Consider the following 16731-nt stretch of genomic DNA (forward strand, 5'->3'; position numbering starts at 1 on the left):
TACATCGTGATTTTAAAGTATAGGATGATTTTTGTCACTTGATTTGTTCCTTCAAAGCAGATGGACATTATATATATACAATTTTTTATTTTTTTTTTTGGGTGATACATACAATTATGTATATGTATGTACATCCACTTTATTTTCTAATTAAAACTTATATTTTGCACGTGAATTCATTTGCTGTGAAGTTTGAAATATAACCAAAAGTGAGAAACAATGGTTGGCTAGCATAGTATTTCACAGGAATGTCAAGGCAAGAACCGTTAAAACGTGATTGTCTTTCATTTATTGGTTTTTATTAAAAGCTCTCTTCTATCCGACCCTACAACGTGAATTTGCTCATAACATTATGCTTTTATTAGAATAATTTAGAAACAAGATCCTTATAATCTATATATTAAGGATGATGACAACTACACCCTAACCAAGCATTAGTTACGTGCCAGTTTCGATTCCCTGTTATAGTATATGCTACTTCTGCCTGTAAAGCAATATTGCCAAGCTGTGAAGTCATTAATTAGGCCGAGACCCTTAAATATATACAAATTAAATATTTTGAAAAACTTTTTCTATAACATATGGAGTATAAGCACTCATATTGAACTTGAAACTGTTAAACTTGAAGAACATGTTTTGCAAAAACGTCTTAAAGTGAGCTTAATATATGTATATACTTTCGAATCACGTATGTGATAAACTTTTATTTCAATTAAACTTTAATATCTATAGGTATAATTTTTCTATAATAAGCATTGAAGTCTAGTTATATTCAAACATATAAAGGTGACTATATGAACTTAAATACGGCCGGATCCCACCCTAATGTGGTCCTCGCACTCATCATGGTTCAATGGATTGATACAATTAAGATCATATTCAATCATAAATACCAGCACTTTTCTATAAATCATTATGGTATCAAACTCCAGCTTCTTGTGGAGCCTGCATAATCAAGGAACTGACCAAAATGATTGTATGCAGAAAATATTTGCAAACCTAACCAGAGATTTGTGGAGCCAACTGGTGTGCTTGGTTCAATTGACAAATGGCACTTAAATCATGGTCTTATAAAATCATGGAATGAATGAGTTTGTGATTTCTGACCCAAAAGAAAAACTAGGAGATACTGGTGCGCTAAATTGAGTTTTAGGGCATGTGGTGAAACAGAGCCAACCAGTGAACTAGGAACAGTAGCTGGTAGATACGAGTCTCATCAGTTAGATGAACATCATCTGAGCAACTGTACAAACAATGACCACGTCTAAGCATTTGGTAGACGAAGTGATTTTCGAGTTGAATTCTGAAGCAAATTCCAAGAACAAATTTTTTTTTTTTTTTTTTAAATTAATTGAAGACAAAAGTGAAAAAAGTCGTTGAATCGTTTCCAGACAATGCCATCTTCAGATAAGTGGAACAAATACACATGGTTGAAACTTTAAGCCATTCCATTTTAATGGGGCCCCAAGCTTGAAAAGAGGACAAAATCTTGTGGGAGGTTCAATCCAAGCATGGTCTCATTTCATATCTCTCAGATTCAATGACTTTTTTTTTTTTTTTTAATATTTTTTTTAAAGTAGAGCTTTATGTTCAATAATTCAAAAACATTAACTTTCTAATTCTTCTGAGCCTAAAAAACATATACATGTACATATATTTAATTCTTTTTCAAAAGGGTACCAAAGTCAAGGCAATGCTTTAATTGATGAGTATCGGGGTGGAATTTTGCATGCGATTGAAACTACTGAATGAAAAAGGTGTTAAGTCGAAAAAGAAACCTAAAAATTCTTGCCGCGTATGTCATTGTTAGATGGTGTGACATGTCAAACACTCAATAACTACATTCCATTGGAAAAAATAAATATATTATCAAAATCAACTACACTGTAATCTCCATTTTTATATAAATATTACACTCATCTAAAATAAAAGATTAGAAAACAAAACACGGTAAGAAAAAGAACATTACTGTACTACGTTGTTTTGACATAAAATCTATGACTCTATTTTTGGTAGCTGGTGATCTGAGTCGCTCTCGGTTGCTGGAAGTTGCTCTGCGGTTTCACCCTTTAACTCGGCCTCACTGAAGAGATCCCTTTGAACAGGGACACTCATTTGCTGTTGAGACGAAATAACATTTGCAATGGCTCTAAAAGCTGCAGATGCCTGGTTGTTATCGGTCTCTGCATCTTCATCTTTGCTATCAACATTGGGTCCCTCTGATTCTTCGTCTTTTTGACATGGAGGTGGCACAAAAAATGGTATTTTACCCCTCTGCCAGTCATGGAGAACCATTTTTGCCGCAGTCATCAAATCCGGTTCACCACCCTAGTAGCGGCCAATCAAAATGATATAATAAGCATTTCTAACTACAAAAATATAGCTGGAAACCAGCAAGGGAAGACAGAAAAAAGTGCAAAATGTAACTCTTTAATTTGACAAATAATTGCAAGGGTTTGTATAATGTTGGGGAATTAAAGAGTTTGATACTTTCTAACCACAGCTTAAGAGATAGATAGTGACTTCAACAATACATAATTCTTCAATGAAAATGATGCAGATGAAAGGCGTAAAAAAAGGAAAAATTCCATCCTTAACAATGGTGTCTTCTCAGTCTAGATATTCATTTCCTTGTTTTTTCTTTCTATTCCTCCTTTATTATTGGAAAATATCATTATCCTACATTTGAACTAAAGAAATTTGCAAGCATCCACAGCAGGAATTCTGGACCTTTCGACACACACAATAAAACATAGAGATTTTACCTTCAAAAGTTTGCCTGTCAGTTTGCATAGTTGAACTAGAAAGTCATTATCATCAACCCTGAAACAGTGCCATTTAAAAAATAGTTATACACAACTCTTCTTCTGGATACATAGAAATCTTCCAGTGAAGAAAAACAAAAATAAAATCAAATCAAATATTTTTAATTTTGATGAACTTGTGAATGTTAAATTTTTTTTTTTTTTGGGGCCAATATTTTTTAGTTAATATGCCAGATAATTAACAACATAAGACTATACTCTCTCAGTTGTGCTATTTTTTCTTTTTCTCTTTTTTTAAAGTATCTCATTTATAGTAAAATAACATATAAATTCATGATAAACACTATAAACATAATAAACCAGGTTTTTTCTTAAAAAAATTATAAACCCATTTCGGAACTTCTTTTAAGAAACAGTAAATTGGACCACTATAAGGGAAAATGCATAATCTGAAACACAAGCAACTCAGTTTTGCATATTTTCCACAAAAACAGATGGCTACTACTATGAAAGAAAAACAACTCAGGGCAGTTACTACTAAAGGCCATTATTGGACGATGTATAAACCACATACAAAGAAAAAGTTAAAGAAATCTACAACTAACTAGAACTTGAATAAGGGTACAATAATATTAAAACCCATAGGGTTCTCACCAGTCTTTTATTCTGTATGCTCTTTCAAGGTGCTTCTTCTTAACTCGCTTCAGAACTTCTCCTATGTGTTCTGCAGCATCTTCCAAGTTTGTGACCCGCACCTGGTAATGACACCAATATTATTAGGGTTTAGGGGATTAACATTTCAAATGAATAGAATGATTTTTTTACAAGCAAAGCATATATGGAACTTATGTGAGAAGAGAAGTAAAAATATATATGAATTCACCATCTACAGCTACAAAAGTGATATCAAAAGTAGCATACCACACCCTTCAGCACAACATCTGTCTCAGTGTCTTTGTTCTGATAAACAACTCCAGGACAGTCGATCAAGAAAATCCTCTTTGTGAGTGTTATATATTGCCATACTTTAGTTTCCCCGGGGATAGGAGCAACCTTGCATACCTGTGGGGAAAGAACCAGAAAAATACATCAGCTAAATTAAGCACCAGATCAGCTAGAATTAAAAACCACCATCATCAGAACGAAGACAACACAAACAACAAAAAGCTATATAGAGAAAGAAAAGAAAAAGATCAAGCATCTATTTTCAAACATAAGTGAAATCAAACTTCTTTCATATATACATCTCAAAAATCAAAATAGGCTACCGCTAACACAAACTATACCACCTTGTCATTAGGTTTATTTAAAGAAAAGTAATGACCAGGTGAGTATCATGTGTAAACTGAAGAACATCCAGAAAAGACCCCCTCTTCCAGTTTTAAGATAGAGAATGTATCATGATAAACATGTATTTTAACAATTTCAATTTCCTTATATGCAAAGATACCAAATACGAAACAAAAGCATTTTCTAACTCATAACAAAACGGACAAGCCCACAATATTATACTCCAGAGATGAAACCTATGGTGAGTTAGCTGTTTTAGAAGTAATACAAGCACTACAACATCAGAAGAGGCAAAACAGAGAGGAATATTACATTTTTGGTGCGCAGGGTATTAATAACTGATGACTTCCCGACATTAGGATACCCAACAAATCCCACAGAAATTGCTTGTTTGTCACTCTTTAAGCGGGCAAATTGTCTCAATACAGACAGAAGAGAACCCTGAATACAATAAAGAAAATCAGGATATTGCATATAAAATATGAAAAAAGTGGATACACAGTTAGCTCAAAGTGCCACAAAATATATGCTATCGTACATTTGAAAGTTCATTGAAAATTAAGGTAAAATTAGTAATACTGAAGTATCTAAAAGGTACCGTACCTTGCCAAAGGACTTGTTGATGCTAGCATGAAATGCAAGAGTCGGATATTCCTTGGATAATACTCTAAGCCAGCCTTTTGTCGCCCAGGCAGGAACCAAATCACACTGAGAAAATTAAGTGTTACCGTTTCCAAGAAGGTATAGGGGATATCATGGAAAGGAGGGAGAAAAGAAAAATCACAGAACTAGAAACACATGAAAAACTCAACAAACCTTGTTTAACAAAAAAACCATGTTTTTATGCTTGCAATGCTCCTTCAAATGCCTCTCTAAGTGGTAACATCTGGTACCTTGTGGGTCTCTTGCATCGAGTACCTGCAACATCAAAAAAAGCATGCAACTTTAAGTGAAGCGAGGACAGAAAAGGTTTGACCAAGTGAATTAGCAGTGTTTTGTTGTGAAAAATGCAACCAAATGGATGAATAATCGAAAAAGCAAAAAAAAAAAAAAAAAAAAAAAAAAAGTTAGCAAAATGCATTAAAAGTTTAAATTAAATTTTTCAGAAGCATCTGCTTAACAACTCTTCTATATCACTATCATATACTATAATCATGGCATTAATCATAAAACTAGTAGAATTTCAAGTATCCATAAAAAAACAGCAAAAGGCAATTGAATTAAATTTAGTTTGTGGACGAAATGACAGATACTGACCTGGACAACAACATCAGACGAGTCAATAACTTTGTAGAGCTCACCCCAAATACGTTTACTCTGACCCTTCTCAAACATTGTATGGCGAACCAGGTCTCTGAATCCATCTTCTCCACTTCCTTCAGCTGATGCATCAACACCATACTTTTGCTGAAATGCATCTACAAATACACAAAAAACGAAAATGTTATTGGAAAGGGGTAGGGAAAAAAAGAAGGTTCAATTTTTCAACTCAATTTTTATAGAAGTAAACCATACAGAAATTGAGACCATCATGCAAGCAATAGAATGAAATGAAATCGTTTACACAAACTGAGACCAATAATGCAAGCAATAGAATGAAAATTTCACATCCATCAAACTTTGCCGAGCCCACTAGAGAGGAGGGAATTTCTAAATATTGAACAAAAAAGGTAATTACCCTGAGACCCATCAGCGTGCTTAACTAAAGAATCATAATCCGCTGCCATGAGTTTTGGACGCTTCCTCTTAGTCTTGGGTCCAAATGCATCCTCAAAAGGCTGTGTATCAAGTAGATGAACTCTGGCTTGCTTCAAAATCATTAAAAAAACACCATTTTTAGCACATTAATTTTTCGAACGTAAACACAATCATAAAAAGTCTGATCATTTTTTTTTTTTTTTAACCTTCTGGTGATCATTCAAGAGTGACAATGGCAGTTTCTTCTCCTTCAATATGACATTGTAGTTGCTTGACATACGGCTCTGGAGCTCCTCACGGAAAAATTCAAGTTCCTTCTGGTTCACAACCCGAGTGTTCCCGAACCACCGCCGGTCGGGTTGGATTCGGGTGTTGGGCAATTCCTTGGACTGTAATTCATGCTGCAAAATCTTTCCCTTCCGGTCACGTTTGGGCCTCGTGTTGTACATCTTGAGGCGGCGAACGGTGGCGGCGCTCCGGGAGTTGTTTTTGCCATCTTTGCGATTCGCATCCAGTGAATGCTTAGGATTACCGGATATGTTCACTTTCTTCTCTTTCTTCTTCGCCATAACGGAAAAATTAAAAAAAAAAAGTCTGAAATTACCAGCCGCGAATAAACCTCCAAATTTTCTCTATAGCTGAGACACCAGCTGATCACCAACCCTTAAAAACCCTAGCTAGGGTTTCCAAAAAGAGGCTTCGAAGGAAGGGGAAAAAAAATTAAAATATTTGGACCATCTATTTATATTTACGGTTATACCAAAAATTTTTTATGTGCTCAAAACCAATTGATATAATTTTAAAATAATTAATATAATTTACCACATTAATTTATTATTATTATTTTTATTTGTATCAAAAATAAAAATTGGTAGAAAAACCATGATTCAGATCCACTTCATTTTATCTCCAGCAAGACGACGATTGATATATTTTTAAAATAATTAATATAATTTACCAAATTAATTTTTATTATTATTTTTATTTGTGTAAAAAAAAAATTGGTAATAAAACCATGATTCAGATCCACTTCATTTTATCTCCAGGAAGACAACGAGGTGAATATAAAGCGGTTTTGGACCCGGATGGAGTTGGGTCGTAAGAAAAGTTGGTCTAAGCCCACGAGTTTTGGATCAGTCGGTGGTTTTACGGAATTTGGCCCAATATCCCTTAGTTTTCAATATCCCCTGTTTATAAGGCCTAATGATGAAATATACCTTCTCTACTCAAATATTTTTTATTTTGCCTATCTATTTTCAAATATCCTTAAATTATCCTTATTTACTATAAAATAAATAATATTCATTTTTGCTTTGGATAAAGTTTTCTACTTTCCTTCTTTCATCCACATTCCCTAACAAACTTTTAAAGCTGGTTCTTGACAAGGCATAATTAATTAAAAAAAAAAAGAAATGAAAGAAAAAAGCACCATCAAAATACAAATCCTAGTAGCATTGCTCTTCGCCTTCTTCACGCAACCGTATGCTCCTGCACCGCTTTCCATCTCAAAATTTGGTTCCAAGCATGTTCTTTTTCCCTTTTTATTAGATTTATTGGGTTTTGCTTCGTTTTGATATTTTTGCCCTAGGCGGAATTGGGAGTAATAATGTGGGGCAGACCAAGTTTCTGAATATTATGGCCGAAAAAGTTGAAAACTTTAAAAACTTTTCAATAGTTTTAAACATGGGTTGATGATGCTAGGCATTGTATATTCATTTCTTCTAGCAATTTTGACTTTTTGCCAATATTGTTGGGTTTTTGCATAAGAGAAATTTGGCTCTAATATTGTTGGGTTTTTGCATATGGGATCTCGAAACGAAGGAATGAAAAAAGGAAAGTGAAGTAATTTTTTACTTTATTGGGAGTAAAATAGGAAATAAGGGATAAATAAAAAAAACTTTAAAAAGGAGGAGTAGATTTCGTTAGAGCCCTTCAAAAAAGGATATTGGATCAAATTCCCCTTTGTTCAAGTCCCATTTTAATACGTCATTTCATGTTTTCGAAAATATTAAAAAGTAAATTCCAACTATATCCAAAATATGCATTTTTTATATTAAATTATTAGTTTGCAAAAGCATAGTGTTTACTGTTTTGTATGTGTCGTTGTGCAAGTTTTAAATGGCAATATGTTATTTTATTTTATTTTATTTAGTATTTCCCTTTAATACTTCTTTCTTTCTTTCTTTTTTTTTTTTGACAAAATGTTTGAAATACTAGTCCTTGAGTAAGTTTACAACTGTGAAATTAGTTAGTTTTTGCTTTTTTGCCGTACATTTATAAAGTTTAGCTAAAATTTATCTTCGGTGTCCGAAAATGTTTTTCAATGAAATCAAGAAAACTTTGTTTGAAATGGGGAAGCCAATAAATACTAATAATGGGGTAATTATATTTTTGGTAGTGCTCTGTTGCTACATATGATTTAATTTGCATCCACGTGAAGCTGTTCTTACCTACTCAACTCCCATGATATTATTGAAAACACTTCAAGTAATGGACGGGACTCTCAACTGCAATGGACGGGACTCTCAAACACCTGCCTCATAGAGACGTCCCTCAGTTGGAGCTAGTAGCATACGAGGAGAATGCCCTCCGAATCTCCCAGCTAAAACTGGTTGGGAAAGTGATGACAGAAAAGGTCATACGGAAAAACGTGGTTAATCCATCATACGAAGGATCTGGTTTACTGACGATGTGGTAAGAGTAGAGCAAATACAGCCAAATACCTTCCTATTCTGTATCAAGTCAGCATCTGACAAAAATAGAATATGGAATAAGAGGCTTTGGTCAATAGATGGGGCTCATCTTGTTATGAAGGAGTGGAAATCGGAGCTCACTTTCGATAATCTAAATTTCAACTTGTCCACTTTCTGGGTTCAAATTCACGGGTTCCCATTACAGTTCTTAAAAGAAAATGCAACGAAGATAGGGGGGTTATTCCATAAAGTCCTGAATTGTGAATGCACCTCCAAAACCAACCTCATAGGCCTGAAATATATGAGGATACAAGTGGAGGTGGACATCTCTGAACCATTCCAACAGGGTTTTTCCATAAGTTGAGAGAAGGTGGTACCTGGATTCAATTTGCTTATGAAAGAATGACGGAATTCTGTTACGCTTGGTCACGACAAAAACTCTTGCCCTTACCCACAGAACATCAAGTAAGATTCTGAAAGGGACCAGTATGGTCCATGGATTCGGTCTGAGGTTGGTGCTTATACGATGGTTAAGGAGAACAACTATCTGAGAAGGGGAGAAATAACCCGAGGAGAAATATTTAGTACTTTCTCCCAAAAGATGAACCCGGATGCCAAAGCCACCAAGGTAGGCGGGGAATCAGAAGCGAACAGAGGCTAAGACCCAGTCGGATCAAGTCGGCACACTAGTGAGGAAGGTGAGTCAACTCAACTGAACGAAATTTCGAGGGAAAATCTTGAGGAAAGACAAAACAATGAACATGACAACATGCACGCTCCAATGAAAAAAGGACACATAAGCATGCCATAAAGCCTAATACATCAACCTACTAGGTGCAACGTCTCATCACAATAGGAACTCAGAATAGGTAATCAGATTTTATTTTTGAATTTGGAAAGATAGGAGCTTCTTTCCCTCCTAAATTCTCATACGGGGAGATAAACACTAGGCCAAGTATTCAAACTGAGACCCAAGACATAGAGCCCATTAACAATCTCAACACAGAGCTTAGAGCTACTGGGCCTTCGCATACTAACCTAGATGATAAAGTTAAAAGGCCAGGCGGAAAAAGAAAAAGAGAGGGCCGAAATCCTGAAGCCTTAATTGCAAAAAAAAACAGGACATGCATTGTTATTAAAGACAACCACGTTTTGAAAGGCTTTCCTTCCTCTCCTCTCTGCACTGAATCTTCATTAGAGAAGCCGAGCCGAACTCAAGCATCTCAAGGAATTATTTCCTACTTGAAGGCATAAGCTCCAACTGAAACTACAAGTAAGCTTTCCTCTCCCAAAACTAGATTGAAAGATTTGGCAAGAAATGTCAAAATCAGATGGATTAGTCTGAAAAGTCATGAGAACTTGGAGAGACAGAATCCACGAAAAAGTTTATGGTCGAGGAGGCAGGCCTCATCATGGCCCCTAAATCGCCATGATTATCATCTTCTGAAACTGTCGGGGCTTGGAAAGAGCCTCGACAGTGCGAGGTCTAAAAACCCTCGTCAAAAAGTCTTGCCTGATAGGCCTCTTTCTGGTATAAACTAAAGTGAACATAGTTAAAATGTCAAGAATTGCAAAAGGGCTACCGTTTGAAAATATTTCTGTGGCGGAAGTTAAGCAAAGTGCTGGGGGTTTAGCCCTGTTATGGTCGAATGATGTAGACTGGAAAGTAGTTTACAAATCCAGATGGATTATAGGAATCAGCTTTCTTTTATCTAATGGCTTAACGTGTAATAGCTGGTTTTATTACTGTCTTGCAAAACGAACCCTCAGGAAAAAATTTTGGTTGAAACTTTTAAAGGTGGTGAAAGATGGTAGTGATATTTGGATGTGCATGGGAGATTTCAAAGATGTGACTTGCCAAGAAGAGAAGTTTGGAAGGAGAACTTTCTCTCAGAAATCAAACTTTTTCCTTCGAAATTTCATGTTCGAAGTGGGGGCAATGGATCTAGGCTTCAGTGGGTATTCTTATACGTGGTGCAATAGGAGATGGGGAAAGAAAACATTCGGGAACACCTTGATAGAGTTATAGTTAGTTCTGAGTAGAGAATCATGTTCAACCAAGCAAGGATTCGTCACTTACCACTGGCAGGATCATACCATCTTCCCATTTGGCTTTTCTTCAAACTAGACTACCCTCACTTACCAAGACCTTTTCGATTTCTAAAAGCCTGGACTCGTGATCCTTCTTGCGAGAAAGTAATCAGAGAAGCATGGAGATGAGGATCTCTATCGCAGAGAACAACTAACCTTCTATGATATTCTAGAAGACTATATCTAGGGAGGGATTTTTGATTTAGACAATACCCGAATCAATAGCATTCCTTCAGAAGAAGAGATTCATAACATCGTCAAGAGCATGCATCCCATCAAAGCCCGTGGGCCTGAAGGGATGTCTGCTCTTTTCTACCAAATGTATTGGAACACAGTAGGAGAAGATATCGTAGCTGCAATACAGAATGCTTACCGATCTGTCATCCTTCCAAGAGACTGTAACAAAACCTTTTTGGTTATGATTCCTAAGGCCAAGCAAATTTCCACCTTTAATTACATTAGGCCAATAAGCCTTTGCAACATGGTTTACAAGATCCTCTCCAAACTGATCACTGAGAGATTACGCCCTATTATGGACAAGATTATTTCCCCAACTCAAGCCGCTTTTATCCTAGGTAGATGGATTGGAGAGAATTCCATCCTAGTGAATGAAGTTATTCATACAATGAAGAAGAAAAGAAGCGGAAATGGTCTTGTCGGTTTCAAAATCGACTTGGTGAAAGCCAATGATCGTGTGGATTGGGGGTTCCTCAATAGAATTCTTAATAATTTTGTGTTCTCTCACAAGCTAAATAATTTGGTACTTAGGTGCATAGCTAAGACTCGGCGGAGCTCAATTTCAATGGCAGTGTTTTCAGTAACATTGAAATTCAAAGAGGTCTGAGACAAGAAGACCCCCTCTCCCCTTACCTGTTTATCTTATATTTAGAACTCCTTTAAAAAATGCTCATCAAACTTGAGAGAGAAGGAAAGATACATGGACTTAAAATAGGAAAATCCAGCCCAGCTATCTCTCATTTATTCTTCACAGAGGATATCCTCTTATTCTGTAGAGCAAGCCTGGATGAGATTAGGGAAGTTCTCAACTGTATCAACCTTTTCTGTAGTTGGTTAGGACAACAAGTGAACCTTGCTAAGTCCGGCTGCTTTTTCTCTAAAAATACCAAAGGCAAGGTTAAGGCACAAATTAAGAAGGAGGTCGGCATGAATGAACTTTCTGAGGATTCCAAATACCTAGGCAATCGTATCTTTCCTGGAAAAAATCATTTAAAAGTGTATGAAGAACTAAAGAAAAAGATTGAAGCCAAGTTGCAGGGCTGGAAATCTCAATTGCTCTCTTAAGCAGGCAAGTGTAGGATGATAAAATCTATGATAACTTCTATGTCCCTTTATGCAATGTCAGCCTTTAAGTTCCTTTTACAGTGGTGCAAGGACATTGAAGCTCAAGCTGGTAAATTTCTTTGGAGCAAAGGAGCTAACAATAGAAGTTTCACACCAATATCCTGGAAAAGAATATGTAAACCCAGAGTTTCAGGAGGGCTCGGTATTAGAAGGCTAGAGGCATTCAATTTGGCCATGCTAAGCAAGTTGTGTTGAGCTCTATCCACAGAAGAGGATAAGCTGTGGGTCAAAGCGGTTAAAGCTAAATGTTGTGGAGGCAATTCTTTTTTGAGATGCATTAAGAAGAAAAGTAACTCTTGGACATGGAAAGGTATCCTCATGGCCAGGAAGCTACTGCTCAACAGGCTATGTTATAGAGTAAGTACAGGTGACAAAATCAGCATAGGGGAGGATCCTTGGGTCCTCAATAACACAAATTTCAAACCACATCCTACTTCGGAGGAAGCCTATCAAGACATAGGAATGGTAAACTCCCTTAGACTCCCAGATGGCAGCTGGAATATGGACAAACTTCATTCTCTCTTTGATCTAGCTATGGTCAGAAATATTTGTATAATTCCCATCTCAAATTTGAACATTGAGGATCAAATCATTTGGATTGGAAATACTAATGGTAAATTCACAGTTAAATCAGCCTTTTCCCTTGAATTTTGGAATGACGTCTCATACTCACCCTGATGGAAGTTTCTTTGGGCTTCACAAATTCATGAAAGATTAAAATTCTTCCTGTGGAAGTTAGTTAACCGTGGTATGCCAATAGCTTCTAATATCCTTTACAGAAGAAACATGGTAGTTAGCAACAAAGAGTGTTCGCATGGTTGTAGTTGTTTGGAATCAGATAACCATCTTTTCTTCCACTGCTAAGTAGCCAGAGCAATCTGATTTAGCATGTCTTGGAGTATCAAATGGGATTCCTTTGAGGACAAGATTGTGGAAGAGAAAATATTGATGATCTACAACCCCGCTGGCTTATTTCCAGTGCACCCAAGAGATAAGGAGGACTTTTTCTTATATGAAGCTATAATCTTGAATCATATCTGGAAGATCAGAAACTCCTGCTTTTTTGAGAATATGTCCTTCTCCTTAGACATCACCATGAGATACCTAAAGTTTAGATTTGAGGAGTTAAAAGCCAATATGGCTAAGGAAGAAAGAGAAGGCCTAAAGTTTCCATTCATTGAGGTTCCTGCAACAAGCTTACCTTTAGTGGCATTAGAATTAATTCCGACGCCACTGCCAAAAATGGAAGCAGTTTTATAGGCTTAGTTGCCAGAGATTTCACCAGAAGAGTGGTTAAAATCAAGTCGATCAGTATTCAAACTAATGTTCCAGAGGTTGCAGAAGCATATGGGGTTCTTTAAGGGTTGGTTCTAGCTGAAGAAGAGGGTTGGCAGGAAGTGTGGTGCGAGTTTGATGCCAGGAATGTCATCCTGAACTTAAACAACCAAAGGCTCCAATCTGCCCACTGGATGGCAAAAAGTGTGATATTAACCATTCTTCAGGAAAAAAATAAGTTCCACAAAATGTTTTTTAGCTGAATTCCTATGGAAAGAAACTTTTTGGCACACTTTTTGTGCAACTAACTGGTGCCATAGTAATAGTATAACTGGCACTTTGCTTATTGATGACCTTCCTAGGTTTTTTTCTTCTTTTGTAACCCAGGAGAGTGGCCTGTAGCCAACTCCTTTTGTAGGCGTTTTGCCTTGGGTTTTTTTTGAGTGTGTTACCAATGTCCTTTGAAGCAAAATAAAAAAAGCTATTGATTAAATATTGACTTTAAAGATAGAAGAAGTACTCTATTCCATATTCCATTCAACCACTTGTTCTTTGTTTTATACATTTCAGCTAGAAAACTTGAAAAACTTTATTTCCTCTACTGACATATTTATGATTATTAAATGTAATTCCAGCATCCTAGGTTATCATGTAGTGTAGCTTTACTTATATATATATATATATACTTTTTTTTTCTTTTAATATATTTTTATTACTTAAAAAATATATATTTATCCTCAAGCAAGTCAACTACTGTAACTTTTTTTTTTTTTTTTTTGGGGTCCTGGACTTATAAATTTCGCTGAAAATTTTGAGAGTAGATATTAGTCCTTTTTTTTTTTTTTTTGGTTCTGTTCATTTTAAAATATATCATTCATTTAGTAAATGGATTTGTTAGAATTTTCAAGTGAAATAAGGCAGGAGATAAAGGCGGATAACAGTTGGCACAACAAAACAAAGAAGAGAGAAACCAAGGCGAAGCAAACCAAATATTTTTGGGATCAAAGAATTAACAAAACTTCTAAACGGGAAGTACTCAAATCCTTCCCTGTTTAAATATCACCAAAACTACAAATTGGTAATATCATGCTAAAACATATTTACTAAGATAAGACTAAAATCATCTTATTCCATAGTTTAAAAAAAAAAAAAAAATCTAATGACACGTCAGGTGTTACAAAAGAAGGCTGTAACTTATTATTGCAGCTCGCATTGACATGGAAGAGCAAACATACTGAAACTCGAAAAGTGGACATGTTAGTTTGGAAAAATTAATTCCCAATTTTATACCAGTTCAAGGAAAGGAAAAAAAAAAAAAATTTAAAGTTTGTAGTTTTCATGGTATATGAACAAAGTAGGTCAGGAACACTACCATTCGTATAGTATCAATCCATCAAACCGCAAAATCAAATAAAATTACTAACCAAAATACACGATGTCAACCCATCAAACAACAAAAATAAAATCATAATTGTCAACCAAAATATATCATATTAAATAAGAGGAGGTAAAGTTGGGCTAGCAAGGGCCTCGGTTTATTCTTGTATGAAATAAATTTTAAATATTTTGTTTTACATTTTTTTTTTAAATAGAATAAAAAGTCCCCAAAAATAGAAAGTATACAGATTTGAGGGGAAAAAATAAAAATATAAATAAATAAATAAATAAAAGGGCTCAGTTTGATAAGAAATATGAAGGGGGTGAAAGAGCACCTTTAATTAGGCACCGGCCGGTTAGGTTTGTGCGGTTGAAGAGCACTTTTGCCGTGGCACATACAATAACTTTAAAAATCCGAAAGACTTGGCAATTTCTTTGTGAGGTGCAACGGCAAAACGATACTCTTCGACCATATCAGAGTGTTCTCATCACACAATGTATGACATCCATTGCACATCCTAGACGAATCGGATTGTTCATGTATAAAAAAAGACTCTTAATAACCTTGAGAGAAAGAGAAGAAGAAAGACACCATGTTTGGGAAGACGACGGAGAAATTATTCAATATACACCTTGGTGGTGTTTGTTCAAAAACAATCCGATTATGTATTCAATTAAACTGGGGGTGAATATAGAAGCTTCAGTCAAAAATTACAGGAAATTAATGGTACTCAATAGTAGAAATGGGATTATGTTTGTCAGCTCACGCAAGTAGTATACGGACTCCCCCACCGCAGCATTAAATTTTCGCAGTCATTCTGAAGTACTGTTTGGACAAAAAACAGATTATGCATCCTTCAGAGTGTTTAATTTGCATGCATGTTACACATTTCTTAGACTCTATTCAAATCATAAGTTTAATTTTGACACCGATGAGTTTTTATTTGTGGTAAGGTCTACAAACGTCTACATTCTACAGGAAGAATGTATGTTGCTACAATTGTGGTTTTTAATGAGTTGGAGTTTCCATTCTCGTCAAATTTTCCAAACACCAAATCAGAAATTCATATTCAATCATCACAATCATCAGAACAATATTCTACGGCACAATTATATGTGATAAATTTAGTCTATTTCTATGAACAAAAAAAGGCTTCGTTTACTACAAGGGTTAAGCATGCTACTGCAACATTTGACAACTAGCGTTAAAGTTCAGATCAACAAAGCTCTTCATCCAGTTCACAGTCTACTACTACTTCCTAAACTAGCGTATCTATACAGGACAACGTATATTCTTTGCCCACGGCTCCTACTCAGTTTGATCATGGAACTAATATCTTTGTAGATAATGCCTGCAATAAGGGAAAAGTTACTGGTAAATGTTCATTCTATGCAAACAAGGTGGGATTTCAAAAAGTAAACCAAGTATCGTTGCAGAAACTAGTACAGTAACAACTCAAAACAGAAATTTATGAGGATCTAACCAAAAGGGGGATTTCAAAGGGTATAGAACTTGTTGCAGAAAGACCAGTGAAGTAACAGTTCAAAGCAATAACTCAGAAGAACCTCCTTCAGTCAAACAGGCAATTGACAAATCCAAATTAGAAACTAAAGCTACGAATCAGGACTTTGAAGCCTTACACAAAAACGGAAACATGGAGTCTAGTTCCTAAACAAATGGGTTTTAAGGTTGAAAAACAATTCAACAAAATTATTCATTGTAGGTCAACAAAACAAACAAACAAGTCAAATAGAGACAAGTTACAAAAAAAACTCTTACCTATTCAGGATTGAACAACTTTGAAAACAGACTAGATATCCGGGCCTTGCACGGGTATTGTAGAAATATTCTTCGATGGATACAACTCCACGAATCCTGTCGTAGCGGTTGTGATTGCCAGGAACCCCATTACCTACTACAACTTCTTCGTGCCTCTTTGCCCTCCATACGGTACTCAAGAGGGTTTGTCCGCTGACAAATGTAGTAAAAGCCTTTGACATCAATACAGAAAAACATTAAAATTAAAATCCGAATGACAACCAATCAAAACAAATTGTAAACAATGGAAAACTAATAATCATAAGGAGCAATAATCATAGGAGTATAATGTGAATTGGCAGAATAAACCAATCCTTAAAGCCCTCAGTGGGATATCAAGTTGGAAATTGCACCTCTGAGC

At 35.6% G+C, this 16731-nt stretch overlaps 1 protein-coding gene across 1 annotated transcript; it reads right to left on the reverse strand.

Moving 5' to 3' along the window:
- Nucleotides 1-1848: 1848 nt before the first annotated feature.
- Nucleotides 1849-6472, reverse strand: LOC107432458 (nuclear/nucleolar GTPase 2). The gene is made up of 10 exons (XM_016043608.4): nt 5960-6472; nt 5734-5863; nt 5313-5473; nt 4872-4973; nt 4659-4763; nt 4368-4496; nt 3687-3827; nt 3420-3520; nt 2766-2823; nt 1849-2328 (listed from the first exon to the last, which is right to left on the reverse strand). Exons 1-10 carry the CDS (start codon nt 6320-6322, stop codon nt 1996-1998), a joined length of 1623 nt encoding a protein of 540 aa, XP_015899094.2. The 5' UTR covers nt 6323-6472; the 3' UTR covers nt 1849-1995.
- Between the last annotated feature and the right edge of the window lie 10259 nt (nt 6473-16731).

The sequence above is a fragment of the Ziziphus jujuba genome, chromosome 11 (genome assembly GCF_031755915.1).
Source record: "Ziziphus jujuba cultivar Dongzao chromosome 11, ASM3175591v1".
In the NCBI taxonomy this organism is placed as follows: domain Eukaryota; kingdom Viridiplantae; phylum Streptophyta; class Magnoliopsida; order Rosales; family Rhamnaceae; genus Ziziphus; species Ziziphus jujuba.